The sequence below is a fragment of the Brassica rapa genome, chromosome A10, assembly GCF_000309985.2.
Source record: "Brassica rapa cultivar Chiifu-401-42 chromosome A10, CAAS_Brap_v3.01, whole genome shotgun sequence".
NCBI classification, from domain to species: domain Eukaryota; kingdom Viridiplantae; phylum Streptophyta; class Magnoliopsida; order Brassicales; family Brassicaceae; genus Brassica; species Brassica rapa.
Genome location: NC_024804.2, coordinates 3,146,479 through 3,159,321, shown reverse-complemented (window position 1 = coordinate 3,159,321; position 12,843 = coordinate 3,146,479). Strand labels below are relative to the sequence as shown.

The window sequence follows — 12,843 nt, the reverse complement described above, 5'->3', positions numbered from 1 at the left end:
TGCAGTCTCAGTGATTTGGGATATCAGGGGCCAAAGTTCACTTGGTGCAACAAAAGGGACGAAGGCATCATCTGCAAGAAACTCGATAGAATTATGGTAAATGAAGCTTGGCTTGATCGCAGAACTCAATCATATGGTGTGTTTGAATCGGGAGGATGTTCAGACCACCTTCGAGGCAGGTTCCAGTTAAAGGCTGCGGCTGTGGGTAAACGCAGGCCTTTCAAATTCTTGAATGCGGTTGCAGATATGCCTGAGTTTCTTCAGATGGTCTCGGACTACTGGAAAGACACTCAGCCGTTGTTTCAGTCCACATTAGCACTCTTCCGCTTCTCAAAGTACCTAAAAGCTCTCAAACCATTGGTTCGGTCGTTAAGCTAAGAAAAGCTGGGAGCTCTAACCAAAAAGGTAAAGGAAGCTCATTTCGTTCTCTGCGCTAAGCAAGAGAAGCTTCTTAAAGCCCCAACTCAAGAAAATATTAATGCGGAAAGAGTGGCAGCAGAGAGGTGGCAAAGAGTATCTGATATCGAAGAGAAGCTACTGAAACAACGCTCTAAAATCCATTGGCTACAGGTGGGGGATCGAAACAACAGGGTCTTTCACAATGCAGCTAGGATTCGCCAAACTCGGAATGCAATTCGGGAAATCAAATGCCCCAATGGAAGTGTAGTTACCTCGCAAGATGAAATTAAAAAAGAAGCTGAGTGTTTCTTTAGTGAGTTCCTCTCTTTTGAGCCAGCAGATCTACGAGACACAACAGTTTCTGAGCTGCATGAGATATTACCATTTCGACGTTCAGAAGAGGATCGAGCTATGCTCATGAGAACAGTGACTGAAGAAGAAATCAGGGAAGTGGTGTTTAAAATGCCGAGTAACAAGTCTCCGGGGCCAGATGGTTTCACTATTCAGTTCTTCAAATCATCCTGGAGCATCATAGCTAAAGATTTTACCACAGCTGTTCAATCTTTCTTCAGCAAGGGTTTTCTACCTAAGGGCCTTAATGCAACCATTCTGGCACTTATACCAAAGAAGGACTCAGCGGAGGAGATGAGAGACTATCGGCCAATATCCTGCTGCAACGTTCTCTATAAGGTAATATCTAAGATAATCACTAACAGATTAAAGACTTTGAAAGCTTTAAACATGCCTGATGTTTTCATCCACTGGATTGAACTTTGTGTCTGTACTGCTTCCTTTTCAGTGCAAGTCAATGGAGAGCTTGCAGGTTTCTTCCAGAGTAAAAGAGGTTTGCGGCAAGGATGTGCTCTATCCCCATATCTTTTTGTGATCTGCATCAATGTGTTATCTCAGATGCTTGACAGAGCTGTGGAGAGGAAAATTATTGGCTATCATCCGAGGTGTAAGAACATCCTGCTCACGCATTTGTGCTTTGCAGATGACTTAATGGTCTTTACTGATGGAACTAAAAGATCCATAGAAGGTGTGCTTCAGATATTCACTGACTTTGCTGCAATATCAGGGCTGAACATTAGTTTGGAGAAGTCTACCCTCTACATTGCGGGTGTTTCCGAGGATACTGCAACGAACATTCTCAACAGGTTTTCGTTTGCATCAGGTAAGCTACCTGTTCGTTATCTGGGGCTTCCCTTGCTCACAAAGAGAATGATAGTTAGTGACTACTTGCCTCTTGTGGAGAAAATCAGGAAAAGGATGACTTCTTGGACAGGAAGGTTTTTGTCACATGCGGACATGTTACAATTGATTAACTCAGTGATAACAAGCCTTGCGAACTTCTGGTTATCTGCTTTTCGATTACCAGGGAGTTGCTTGAAGGAGATAGAATGCATGTGCTCTGCCTTTCTTTGGTCTGGAACAGAGCTGAAAACGATAAAGGCAAAAGTTAGTTGGAACGATATATGTTTACCTAAGGCCGAAGGTGGATTGGGGATCAGACCTCTTAAGGAAGTTAACATAGTTCATTGTCTGAAACTCATCTGAAGACTCTTCACTGCAAAATCTTCCTTATGGACAAGATGGATACGATGTTACTTGATCCGCAAAGAATCCTTTTGGTCGATAAGTAGCAGCACAAATATGGGATCTTGGATGTGGAGGAAGCTTCTCAAGCTTAGGGATCTTGCAAAAGGTTTTATTATTGTGGAGGTAAGGAATGGTGAGAACACATCCTTCTGGTATGACGTTTGGTCTCGATTTGGGAATTTGAAGAATATCCTGGGAGATAGAGGACTGATAGACTTTGGCATTGGTGATAATGCTACTGTGGCGGATATATTGGTTAATCATAGACGCAGAAGGCATCGAGTGAGCATCCTCAACGAGATTGAGGAGGAGGTAGCTAAGCTCAAGCTCTGTTCATCGTGGGAGGATGATATTTATCTTTGGAAGCAAGCTGATGATAAATTTGCAACCAAGTTCTCAGCGAAGAAGACATGGGAACAGATCAGAAGCAATCGCCAATCATGCTCGTGGAGTAAAATTGTCTGGTTCCCTCATTCAACACCAAAATATGCTTGTTTTTTATTGGGTAGCTATGCGAGACAGACTTCAAACAGCTGATAGAATGCAGCATTGGAACGTCGCAATCAACACAACTTGTGTTCTATGAAATGAAGAGCATGAATCTTGTTGCCATTTGTTCTTTGATTGTTGATACTCGAGACATATATGGAGAAGGCTGATTGGAGGTCTCTTGCTTGACGATTTCACCACAGACTGGAATGCGCTCAAACTGCTCATGTCCAGGCCGAGACTCACCCCAACAAAGACTTTTATCCTTCGGTATGCTCTACAAGCGACAATGCACACAATCTGGAGATAACGCAATGCTAGAAGGCATGGAGAACATCCACAAGATGCTAGCTGCTTGATCAGGTTTGTGGACAAGACAATTAGACTCATGTTGCTTTCAGTGAAAGGAAAGGGCCAGAAATATCTTGATGAAAGATTGAGCACTTGGTTTGGGATATAAGAAACAAATGGAGGAGCTGGATAAATTCTTTTATTTATAGCATTCTGTTGATTCTTTAAATATAAAGAAAAACTGATGCACTAGATGTAAATAAGTTTTTTTGGTTTGAATAAATTTTACATTCATTCAAAAAAAAAAATTGTAACATGACATGCAAAATATGGGAATCGGTCATTTAACACAGCAGTACTTATAATTAATCTAGGCTAAAAATTTAATTATTAAGGAATTAATCGCTGGGATTCTACTACATATATATTGCACAAGTGTCACTTTAATCTCGGACTTTTTGCGCAACAACCATTGAACCTTCCAAATATCTAAGAAATGTTTCTACTTTCTAGAGAATGAAAAGGACACCGCTCTATATAAGTCATTGTGCTTAATTTTTCATTTCATCAAAATTAAGTATATACAACTTATTGGTAGATTTATAATGGACTGACGTATAATTATAATATGTACAAGTGAAAAGGGTTGTATACTACAAGATATATTTGGTGCTAAAAGCTAGCTAGAGTAAACATAAAGGAACGTAATATAGTACCTGCTTGTCGACGCTTTTGTGGCATGAGTCTATTATATATGTCTTTTAGTTTTGAATAAATTTTAAAATATTAAACTGATACATGTAGCCAATATTCATGCAGGTGGTCAATAATTGTTTCCCTTTGATTGCTCTGAATATATATACGTATTGACGTAGATGCATTGGTTAAAAGTTCATAGGGTTTGATGTTCACGAGGAGGATATGAAGGAGGGAAGTGAAGTAGGGTAGGAAATAAGAACAGAAGCAAAAGAGAAGAAGACGATGATAATTAAACAGATTATTTCCAAAGAAATACTGAATCAATATTAAGTAGGTTCGAGAAGAATATGAATAAAAAGTTTATTATTTAGTTTCAATAAGAGTACATAAAATGAAGATGTTAAAAATGCTGATATTAATGTCGTAGAAAATGCTCTTTTAACTTTCCAGTAGAGGTAACAAAAGATAAATGATCGAGTAAAAAGATGCCTTCGCGATCAGGAATCAAAGATGTGCAAAGTAAAGTGAAACCAAAATAACTTTATTGGATGTGGATGATGAATGACAATGACGCAAAAGAAGCATATAAAAGGTGGTGTTTGGGACCCTAATCACTTATGCTTTTCCTCTTTATCTAGTTATGACATTCACCTAATCTTTTTATAAAGTTGAGTCACTGTCTACCACTCAATACATGTTTATTTCCTTCTATAATTAATTTGACTTTTCTTTGTTAATCCCACTCGCTAGTATAGTTTACCATCGTTGAATAGTAAACTATTAACTAACATAGGTTTAAAATATAGGGAAATTCTAGAGTGGATTAATCTTAATAAATTGTGAAAGTCTGTATCATCACAGAATCGAGAATAAATGTTACGAAAGACGAATAGTTGGGGAAAAGAAAATATCAAATCAATATTCCATGAAAAAGCAGTGAAATTTTTTGATGGAACAAAGAATCAACATAATAATAATATTTTTCGTGGCCATTAAAATTAACAATAGATTTTCATGAAAATACATAAATGATGATATGGTTAGAATATATAATCACATTAGTGGTTTGAATTTCTGCTGGGATTAATCGAACCTTTTGGCATGCAGAACAAGATTTTTCCTTGGCAAAAAAAAAACAAGATTTTTCAAACAAAATGATTCTACGAGCACCACATAATATTATTCTATTAAAAACTCGAAAATCAGACAGAGAAGATATTGGAGGACCCCACGATCAATATACGACCAAACACAGTGACTCCTTCTGCAAGACTAGTAATCTGAACATATCCATGCGTAAGATTTGAGGATTGAAGAAGGCTCTAAAAGCAATTATTTTTTAATAACCACTTTTAAGCTAAAGAGACTATATAAAAGAAGTTTTGACATAAATATCACATTTCATGAAAATTCACGCCTGACTTTATTTAATAAATATTTTTGTTGTCTTCTTTGAGTCTGTGATTATTGTTGGTTGGAGAGAGTAAGTGGGTTGGTTTGATTGGAGGAGAGAGGCTTCTGGTTGATTTTTCTAATTCAATTTTTGTTTTTTTTTTCCTCTTCCGGCGATGCCTACGCCGGTTAACACGGCGAGAGAATGCTTAACAGAGGAAGCAGCTCGCGCCCTCGACGACGCCGTGGCCATCGCTCGTCGGAGGAGCCACGCGCAGACGACGTCTCTCCACGCCGTCTCGGCTCTCCTCGCGACGCCGTCGTCCCTCCTCCGCGAGGTCTGCGTCTCACGCGCCGCCCGGAGCACTCCCTACTCGTCGCGTCTCCAGTTCCGAGCTCTGGAGCTCTGCGTCGGCGTCTCTCTCGACAGACTCCCGTCGTCTAAGTCTTCGGGAGAAGAAGATCCTCCGGTGTCGAACTCCCTCATGGCGGCGATCAAGCGGTCTCAGGCGAACCAGAGGCGGCACCCGGAGGCTTATCACCACCTCCACCAGATGTCGCACGGAGGATGCCAGACGACGGTTCTGAAGGTTGAGCTGAAGTACTTTGTATTGTCGATTCTAGACGATCCGATTGTGAACCGGGTCTTCTGCGACGCCGGGTTTCGGAGCTCCGATATTAAGCTCGACGTGCTTCACCCTCCGGTGACAACGCAGTTCTCGCGGGGTCGTTGTCTTCCGCCTCTCTTCCTTTGTAACCTTCCGAGCTCAGATCCGAATAATCGTGTTGGTGGGAGCAGCGACGAGAATTGTAGGAGGATCGGACAAGTGTTGTGTCGGAAAGAGAGGAGGAACCCTGTCCTTGTCGGAAACTGCGCTGACGAAGCTCTTAAAACGTTTGCTGATGCGATCAACAGTGGGAAGAAGCTAGAGTTTCTTCCTCCGGAGATTAGCGGGTTAAGCGTAATCAGCATAGAGAAGGAGATTAGCGAAATTGGATCAAGAGGTAACGAGGAGATTCTATTGAAGCTTGATGAGTTAGTAAACGACTCCAAATCTACAGGAGTGATGTTTAATCTAGGAGAGCTTAAGGTTTTCTTGAGCAGTGAAACTTCTTCTAGTGATGCTTTGGTGAAGTTGGTGTTGAAGCTCTCTGATTTGCTGAAACGTCAAAGTAAGAAACTGTGGTTCATTGGCTATGCATCGAGCAACGAGACCTACACGAAGCTTCTGGATAGGTTTCCTAAGATCGATGAGGATTGGGACCTTCATGTTCTTCCAATCACATCCTCAAAACTTCCAAAATCCAGGTCTGCTTTCGCAATTTTTTTTGCATTATACTAACATTTAGACTATATAAGTTTTTTGAACAAAAAAAAAAAAGACTATATAAGTTTAGTTTTTATAAACATCTTGCACTTGAAAAACATACTCCCTCTGTATCACTTTAAGTGATTTTAAAGGTTTTTGCACTTGGATTAAGAAAATACAAACTTTTATACAATTTATCTTGGTTACATAAAAATATTATTAAATGAAATTAATTCAACCAATAAAAAAAAATTCAATATTTTACAATTGATCACAAGTTAAAATGGTATAAAATTCTATCTATAATAATGAGAACATCAATTATTTTGAAACAATTTTGTTTCCTCTAAACACCACTTAAATGATACAGAGGGAGTAATATATATTGATAGGAATAGTTTATTGTGTTTGCGTCAATATTGAAAACATAATCTGAAATATTTTAACATATGCACTAAAACATTATCTGTTGGTTACAGCTTGATGGGATCCTTTGTTCCGTTTGGAGGGTTCTTTTCATCTACATCAGATTACAAAGTATCTTTGAGTGGTGGCACTGTGAATCAGACGCTCCCTAGATGTCACCTCTGCAACGAGAAGTGTTTGCAAGAAGTAGCTGCCGTTGTCAAGGCCGGTTCAAGTCTCTCTGTAGCTGATCAATCTTCCGAGAAGTTACCCTCTTGGTTAAGAGCTGCTGAGACCGAGTTAGACAAGGGACCAACGAAAAGTACCAAGGTGCGTTTTAATTCAACTTCTCTTTTCCTTGTTTTGTAATAATGGTGTAAATGCACTTATCTTGAGAGAGATTTCGCCTCTTTATTCAGTGCAGGCTGTAGATAGCACAAACGCATTAGCTTCTCAAACCACAGCTCTGCAGAAGAAATGGGACAACATATGCCAAAGCATACATCAAACTCCACCGTTTCCTAAGCTAAGTTTTCAGACCGTGAGTAGTCCACAGTTGCCAGTTCAGACCGAGAAGAGTGTCGGAAGCTCAATCTCAAATCCAAAACATAAGGAGGAGGATCTCACGAAGACATCGGTAACTTTGGGTTCTCCTTTGAGTTGTGTTACTACAGATCTAGGTTTGGGAGTAACCTACGCATCAAAAGAAACACACACCACACCGAGAGAGAAACAGCTTCTAGTGACACTAAACTACTCTTCCTTAGATGATTTCAAGTGTCTGAGAAAATCACTCTCTCGTAAAGTCCCCTGGCAGACCGAAGCTGTGAACGCCATTAGCCAACTCATCTGCGAAAGAAGAAACCGCGCGAGGAGTGGAGTATGGCTGGCTCTTCTTGGACCTGATAGAGTTGGGAAGAAGAAAGTAGCGTTGGCTCTCTCCGAAACCTTATTTAAAGACCAGGCTAATTGCATCAGTGTTGATTTTGGAGGAGAGCATTGTTATGTTGATGACAAGTTCAGAGGAAAGACGGTGGTTGATTACATAACGGGTGAAGTATCGAGGAAGCCACACTCTGTTGTGTTGCTAGAAAACGTGGAGAAAGCTGAGTTTCCGGATCAGATGAGATTGTCTGAAGGTGTGAGTAGTGGGAAGCTACGTGACTCGCACGGAAGAGTGGTTAGTATGAAAAACGTGATTGTTATTGCAACTTGTGGGACCGTCAAGGAGAAAGAGCATGTGGAGTTTACGGAGGAGAGAGTTCTCAGCGCTAGGAGGTGGAAACTGCAGATTAAGGTAGCTGATACTGCTAAAGTTAGCGTGAATAAGAGAAAACATGAGGGAGACACAGAGCTGCGTGCAGAGAAGGTGCAACGTTCGTATCTTGATCTGAACCTACCAGTGGATGAGACAGAAACAGAGGAAGCCAAAGCTTGGTTTGATGGTTTCATCGAGAGATTAGATGGAAAAGTGACGTTCAAACCGGTTGATTTCGATGTGTTAGCCAAAAGCATTCAAGAGAAGATCGTTTCTCATTTTAAGATGTGTTTTGGAACGGAAAGACAGCTAGAGATTGATAACGAAGTGATCGTTCAGATTCTTGCGGCTTCTTGGTCATCATTATCAGGGGAAGAAGAGAGGAACGTTGTTGATCAGTGGATAAGATCCGTTCTTGCTCATAGCTTTGCTGAAGCGAGGCAAAAGTACGGTTCAAATCCTAAGTTCGCCGTGAAACTGGTTGCTTCTAGAGATTTAGGTGGCGGAGTAGAGTTACCAGAGAAGGTGGATGTGATATGAGGTAAGTGTGATAGTTACAATACTAATTGTTTTGTCATCAGAGAGGCCTTGGTTTTGAGTTTTGGTGCTTGTAAATTAAAAAATGTATAATAGATTTACTACTAGTAGCTGAGGTATCACTTGGTACATAACTTTGTGTAGGGGTTACCAATTTGCCACAACACTTTATTTTTGGCATTTTGAGTTTATTAGAAATAATAATAATTTCTCCTTCATAATACTGCATTAACATCAATTAAACAAGAACATTTCATTTGATCAAAAAAAAAAGAACATTTCATTCAAAAGTGAACCCTATCTTTCTACAAGGCTGTATTGGCCTCATAGAGTAAGAAAAGAGAGACATAGCAATGTGGAAGAGCTGGATCAGATACGGCTAATGTCACGGCCGAAAACGAAAGTGGTGAGCCAGTTAATAGCAACGTAGAAGCGGTTTCTCCAGCTGAGGACTCGAGTCAGATATGCAGACCTCCATATGAACCAGCTCACAAACCCTGCCATTGATATCCCTTTTCCTTCCTGCACACGCAAGCTCTCCTAAACTTAGCTATCTATGTGAATTAGGGGTTTTTAGTGAAAGTGAATGATCTTTGTTATATACCTTGCTCTCACGAAGATCAACGAGAGCTTTGTATCTCCCAATAGTGGCCATACTTCCCAAATGCTTGTACACAAATGGTTCTCCAAGTTCAGTCCCCTTTGCGCTCCAGGCTCTTCCTCCTCCAGCTTTTCCCATCACGTTCAGTAGATTCGCCAAGTACTTGCCTTCTCTCTCAGCCACCTTCATTGATCACAGACTTGGTTTAAGCTAAGGCACACAAGTTAAAAAAAAAATGGAATACTCTTACATCAACATTAACCAGACCTGTGCAAGGGCAGGAAGTGTTGACTTCCCTGTGCTCTCTAGATATCCACTACAGTCACCAATTGCAAACACGTCTTGTACTGAAGGTACACGCATCCACTCATCGATTCCAATCCTATTAAAACAGAATCATCCAAGATCAGAAACAAAAGAAAACAGAACAAGCTTGTTTTAATCAGGACCGGTCCTGGACAATGAATCATTCGTCTATGACCCTTACATTTTTTGAAGAAAATTACATAGACGTAGGCTTCCAGATTTGTAAAAATATTGTTTATTTAAATCTTTACTAAATCTCATACAGTTCCCAAAATCTCAGGACCTGCATTGGTTGTGATATATTGGAATTGTACTAACCTGCCACCTGGATCTTTAGGAAGACCAAGAGACTTAACAAACGAAGATGGACCCACACCAGTTGACCAGACTAACAGACCGTAAGGAACATCGGTTCCATCATCAAGGACCAGCTTCTGAGGCTTCACTTCTTTCACAATCCCACGCACAAGCTTCACTCCAGACTAAAGTCAAAAACTAACAGATTCTCAACGTCCACATTCTCTCAAAAAATAAAAGCAAAGTAAATATATAACAATAACCTTGTTTAACTGCTTGATCGCATACTGTCTGAGCCCATCGTCGAAAGAAGAAAGTATATCCCTTGCCTCGATCAAAGTAACACGAATGTCGTCCTTGACATGAGCATATCTCTCACGAACATCTTTCATGATGAAATCACTCAGTTCACCGCTAAACTCCACACCGGTTGGACCACCTCCAACCACAACGCAATGCAACAGCCTCCTCTTCTCATCTTCGCCTATCCCTGGAACTTCGGAGAGCATGAGGTTGAGAAGAAGCTTCCTGCGGATCTCCTGAGCGTGATGAACCTCACGGAGAAAAATGGCGTTTTCTAAGACACCATTAATCCCAAACGTGGATGCTTCTGCACCGCAGGCTAGTACCAGTTTGTCATAAGCGATCTTGAACTTCCATGGCTCCAGTGTGGTGCTTAACCCATCTGTTACAGTCTCACAATGCACCTGTTCATAACCAAGAGCAGAGTCCACACATGAATATATAAGTATATAACACAAAAACCGGTTTACACGCTAACGCAAAAACCGGTTTACACATTAACATCAAAACCACATGCATTGCTTTGAGTGTGTAAACCGGTTTATACCCGAGCAATTAGCGATAAAACTTGTTCCCAAATTTAAGAGCAATTAGCGGTTAACACAAAAACCGGTTTACACATTAACATCACAACCGCATATATTGCTTTGAGTGTGTAAACAGGTTTAAACCGAGCAATGAGCGATAAACCTTGTTCCCAAATTTCAGAGCAAGTAGCGATAAACACAAAAACCGGTCAATACCGGTTTAGCAATTACCTCATGGTTTTCGGAATCAAGACGCGAGCAATTAGCGAGGAAGTAGTAAGAACCGGGTTCTCGCGAAATCGCCGGTTGGATACGAGAGATCGGTTCTGCGACAGACCGGAACTCAAGCGTACCGACGCAGGTAGAAGCCAAGAGAGGAGTGAAGACCATGTGGTTCCTCGGAGAGACGCAAACGACGTCGTAGATGCTCGTGTCGATCCCTTTCATAAGACGACAACCCGCCCAACCCGACCCGAGAACCAGCACTCTGGGCTTCTCTCCTTCTTTTGTCGGAGCCAAACCGTGGTAACGTTGCTCCTGCTGCTCCAGCCCATTATCTACCTGATCGGTCGCTTGAACCGTCTCGCTATGTTGAAGAGCCGTGCAGAAGCGAGAGGAGAGAGTGTAGGACTCGGAGTTTCTGAACAGGTTTCCGACATAGGAAGTTGTCGGAGAGATCCTGGCGAAGTTTTTGATCCAAAGCATGATTCTTTATGTTCTAGAGTGATGTAAGAAAGGTTATTTAAAGCAATAAACACAATATTATTTGCCCTAAGTTGTTGGAGAATCGAACAACTCTTCTTCAACCAGCCGCCTCTGGTGCTGTATCACAATTGTATGCATACATGAGCATAAAACCTACGTGACAGATATGGAAATGACAGGTGGCATTTCTTTTTTTTCTCTTTTTTTTTTGCTTAAGACATTTCCTTATTTCTCTCCAAAAATCAATGTAAAATTTCGTATTTGATGGCCTCAAAATATTTAAAACGTTTTATGTGGAAATATCAAAGAGTATTAATTACTATAACATTCAACGGCTGCTGTTTCTTCTATATATATAAACGAAATTGTTACGACCGTACACGATGCCATGTTGGATAAAGAAAATTGTAAATAAGCTAAATGGTGTTGAAAATTTTATATAAAAGTCTATATATATAATAAGAAAAGAAACGTCAGCATTCAAAAGAACTTGGAGCTAAAGAAACGACAATAAAAGAAACATGTGATTCACTCAGACGGTTGTGACGCGCAAGAAAAGGACGTTAGAATATTCGTTGACTATGTCTGTGATTGGCCACTGTGACGGATTCAGAGACCGCCACCGGCGGCCCAAACTCCTTGTCGTCGACAGTTTTATGGCCCAATAGGCTCATTCATGTAGATCATTTTATTATTTTGGGATTCATGAAAGCCCAACCTATTTTCATCTTCATCTATCTTATTAAATAGAAATGTTTTTGCAACCTAGATAACAATTAAAAAAAAAATAGTGTTGTTTGGAAATATAGATAACAGTAAGTTAAAAAAAAAGTAATGAGTTTATGCTATTAAAAAAAAATGAAAATTTATTATATTATATTAAAAAATAATAGGTTTATGTTACTTGATATACATATTCATATCAAAATAATAAGTTAAAATTGATTTATATCAAAAATTCATTCAGAAATATACATATATTCTTTTTTTTTGATCAAAAATATACATATATTCAAAATTTTGATTTTTACTAACATATTTTCCAATAACCATTACAAATTGTTTTTCAATATATATAAGAAAAATAAATACAAAGTCTAATTTCAAACACCAACTTAAATTATGGTTTTTATATTTCACATTGAAATTTAAAAATATAATATATGTGATTATTTATATGATTGTACGTATAAAATATTATTAATTATAAGAAAACGTATTTGATGATACATATAAAATACGATTAATTATATGATAATACATATTTTTGTAACCTATGATGACACATATAGGATATATAATAGTGATTAGGGGTGGGCGTACGGGTATGTTTGGGATTTCGTGTTTTATTCAGATCTTTGAGGACAGTTCGAATTTGGATAACCAATTTAAATTGGTTTGGTTTAAATATTTGGATAGAGAATTAATAATTATTTAAGTATTTTGGAGTTTTGTGTATATTTTAACTATTGTAGATATTTACGTTTGATTATTTGTATATATTTTCAAGTATTTAAACGAACTTAAAAGTATCATATATATTCTGGATGTTTTTATATATATTAAATCTAAAAATAATATATATAAGTATATAAATCTATTTTGGATACCCAAAATATTTTGATTCGGATCGGATTATTTTTCAGTTCTTCAAATACCAAAATTTTGAATAATTCGGATATTTAATCAATTTTAGTTCGAATTTGGTACTACTTATTCGGATTG

The 12,843-nt window shown here is 39.1% G+C and overlaps 2 protein-coding genes across 2 annotated transcripts; one reads left to right on the top strand and one right to left on the bottom strand.

Annotated features, from left to right (window-relative positions):
* The first annotated feature begins 4,729 nt into the window (after window positions 1–4,729).
* Window positions 4,730–8,595, top strand: LOC103843970 (protein SMAX1-LIKE 6). Its single transcript, XM_009120735.3, has 3 exons — window positions 4,730–6,178; window positions 6,659–6,914; window positions 7,009–8,595. The coding sequence occupies exons 1-3, from the start codon at window positions 5,046–5,048 to the stop codon at window positions 8,380–8,382; spliced, it is 2,763 nt and encodes a 920-aa protein (XP_009118983.1). The 5' UTR covers window positions 4,730–5,045; the 3' UTR covers window positions 8,383–8,595.
* On the bottom strand, window positions 8,578–12,012 carry LOC103843969 (internal alternative NAD(P)H-ubiquinone oxidoreductase A1, mitochondrial). The gene is made up of 6 exons (XM_009120734.3): window positions 10,645–12,012; window positions 9,847–10,290; window positions 9,605–9,768; window positions 9,248–9,362; window positions 8,984–9,163; window positions 8,578–8,901 (listed from the first exon to the last, which is right to left on the bottom strand). The coding sequence occupies exons 1-6, from the start codon at window positions 11,116–11,118 to the stop codon at window positions 8,749–8,751; spliced, it is 1,530 nt and encodes a 509-aa protein (XP_009118982.1). The 5' UTR covers window positions 11,119–12,012; the 3' UTR covers window positions 8,578–8,748.
* Window positions 12,013–12,843: the final 831 nt, after the last annotated feature.

Bases quoted from the DNA above. Each gene is read 5' to 3' on its own strand.
- LOC103843970 (XM_009120735.3), top strand. From the start codon at position 5,046: ATGCCTACGCCGGTTAACACGGCGAGAGAATGCTTAACAGAGGAAGCA. The intron at 6,179-6,658 runs GTCTGCTTTCGC...TGTTGGTTACAG, and splicing joins TCAAAACTTCCAAAATCCAG to CTTGATGGGATCCTTTGTTC. The intron at 6,915-7,008 runs GTGCGTTTTAAT...TATTCAGTGCAG, and splicing joins GACCAACGAAAAGTACCAAG to GCTGTAGATAGCACAAACGC.
- LOC103843969 (XM_009120734.3), bottom strand. From the start codon at position 11,118: ATGCTTTGGATCAAAAACTTCGCCAGGATCTCTCCGACAACTTCCTAT. The intron at 10,291-10,644 runs GTAATTGCTAAA...GGTTATGAACAG, and splicing joins TTGATTCCGAAAACCATGAG to GTGCATTGTGAGACTGTAAC. The intron at 9,769-9,846 runs GTTATTGTTATA...TTTTGACTTTAG, and splicing joins CGATCAAGCAGTTAAACAAG to TCTGGAGTGAAGCTTGTGCG.